The 2,500-nt window shown below is 45.0% G+C and overlaps 1 protein-coding gene across 1 annotated transcript in view; it reads right to left on the bottom strand.

Annotated features, from left to right (window-relative positions):
- LOC121581185 (isthmin-1) overlaps positions 1-2,500 on the bottom strand; it is a 36,247-nt gene that overhangs the window by 19,129 nt on the left and 14,618 nt on the right. The window contains exon 2 of the mRNA XM_041896670.2: positions 341-565. Within this exon, the coding sequence (XP_041752604.1) occupies positions 341-565 (225 nt within the window). The remainder of the gene's footprint in view (positions 1-340; positions 566-2,500) is intronic.

The raw sequence follows: 2,500 nt of genomic DNA, 5'->3' as shown, positions 1-2,500 counted from the left end.
TGTGTCTCAGTGTTACCTGTATATTGGGGTTCTGTCTGTGTCTCAGTGTTACCTGTATATTGGGGTTCTGTCTGTGTCTCAGTGTTACCTGTATATTGGGGTTCTGTCTGTGTCTCAGTGTTCCCTGTATATTGGGGTTCTGTCTGTGTCTCAGTGTTACCTGTATATTGGGGTTCTGTCTGTGTCTCAGTGTTACCTGTATATTGGGGTTCTGTCTGTGTCTCAGTGTTACCTGTATATTGGGGTTCTGTCTGTGTCTCAGTGTTACCTGTATATTGGGGTTCTGTCTGTGTCTCAGTGTTACCTGTATATTGGGGTTCTGTCTGTGTCTCAGTGTTACCTGTATATTGGGGTTCTGTCTGTTTATATCTGCCTTGGAGAGGTCAGGGAAGTTGTGGAGGTCCAGGAGGAAGGCCCCAGGCCCGTCTCTCTGCAGGCTGCCTCCGGTAGCCTGACTCTGGGCCCAGGGGAGGGCAGCAGGCCGCTGGGCTGACCTTTGCTCTGGTCCTCTCCGCTCCCCTGGACTCTGCTGGGCTGACAAACTGCTCTCTGCTCTGACATTATTCTAGACGAGGGGGAGAGAAAGAGAGAGAGGATATTTCTTTAGATTATTTGATCATAAGGATGTATTTTTACTTTATGCTGAGTGATGCTGTAAGTCGCTCTGGATAAGAGCGTCTGCTAAATGACTAAAATTTAAAATGTAAATGATGGAGATTGATGTGTCAATGTGAATCATTGTAAGGATTTTTTTTCCTTCCACATTTCAGAATTTTCTGACCCCAAAACAGAGAATGGTTAAATCTACCATATACTATCTGAAAATGCTTATCATGCTACAAAGAAAGAACACACAAGTCACAGCCAGTCAACTGCATGATCTGAAGTCAAACAAGTCAAGCGTACGTGAACGATGACCACTGTGTCAGTGTGAAAGACAGCATATGCAGTCAATTTGACCTTCCTTAAACCAACAGAGAGAGAAGAATTTCTTATGGCTCAGGTATCCCGTTATTTCTGTGGCAGTTTGAGGGATGGGGGGTCAGTCTCTACCTCTACAGCTGACCCCATAGAGACCTGGCTGACCTGACCCCCCCATAAAGAAAACACTTAGCTACATTAGATTGATATTTCAGGATGACAGGGAAACTTGGTTCACATGGACATGACAGAGGGCACTGGGTTCAGCCAGTCCAAACCAGCTGACCCAGTCTCACACTAGCCGTCTCCCTGGTCTGTTCATGGCCTAACTTCTATGGCCCTCTTGTTTGGTATGAAAATGACCACAGGAGCTGGCAAGACATCACAAATAGATCTGGGACCATGTCAGGGTTTTCCTATCCCAAACCAGTAACTGTCCTTTAACATACACCAGACATAACATTATATCCTGGTCCCACAACAGGATAGAATGTTATGTCTGATGTCTGTTGGGAAATAAAAAAAACAGTGGCGGGCTGAGACCGATGCTTTCATTTCTTCAAAATACTACAGCTCTGTTCCATCTACAGGGGAAACCTGAGCAAACATTGCAACAGTTTTTGCCTCTTCTGGGCAGACAGAAAACCACTCCTCAGTCCTCCGTCTGACAGAAACACACGCACGCAAGGAGAGCTGCTAAGCACTCTGGGACAATATGGGCTCCGTAGGGCCCTAAAGGAAGTTACTGGATACATGATGAATATAGACTACATGTGGGTCCATCAGCAGCCTGAACATAGGCATAGAAGAGAAGCACATTCGGGTCCTCACATTAACTCTTTCACTAGACATACTGAACAACACCAGCCTTATCCACGCTGAATGATCTCTGTGTGTCACTCGTTGTGCTACACATTATTAGATGGGTGCTATTTCTCCTTTCAGACAAGACAAGTGGAGAGAGAAAAAAAACTGGACCTTCCCTATAATCAAAGGAAGACATGACTGATTGTAATAAATATGCAAAGACTCCTCTAACCAAAGCTCCTCCATCTCGATCAAACCCAGAATGTCATCATTGTGGTCACCAAATTGCCAGGAACGCATCAAAGCGTACAAACAAAGTCATAAAATGCAAAAGATGGAATTGAAACATTTAGAATATGAGAAGAACTACGAAAATCTGCCACCACAAAGAGCCCTGATTGTCTGGGAGCTAAACAGGATATGGGAGCTAAACAGGAAATGGGAGCTAAACAGGATATGGGAGCTAAACAGGATATGGGAGCTAAACAGGATATGGGAGCTAAACAGGATGTGGGAGCTAAACAGGATATGGGAGCTAAACAGGATATGGGAGCTAAACAGGATATGGGAGCTAAACAGGATATGGGAGCTAAACAAGATATGGGAGCTAAACAGGATATGGGAGCTAAACAGGATATGGGAGCTAAACAGGATATGGGAGCTAAACAGGATATGGGAGCTAAACAGGATATGGGAGCTAAACAGGAAATGGGAGCTAAACAGGATATGGCAAGGGCTAATTTCAACACTGCAGGACACACACACAGAGCCC

This window comes from Coregonus clupeaformis, chromosome 1, assembly GCF_020615455.1.
Source record: "Coregonus clupeaformis isolate EN_2021a chromosome 1, ASM2061545v1, whole genome shotgun sequence".
In the NCBI taxonomy this organism is placed as follows: Eukaryota; Metazoa; Chordata; class Actinopteri; order Salmoniformes; family Salmonidae; genus Coregonus; species Coregonus clupeaformis.
The sequence above is the reverse complement of the archived record's forward strand: the minus strand, read 5'-3'. Positions and strand labels throughout refer to the sequence as shown.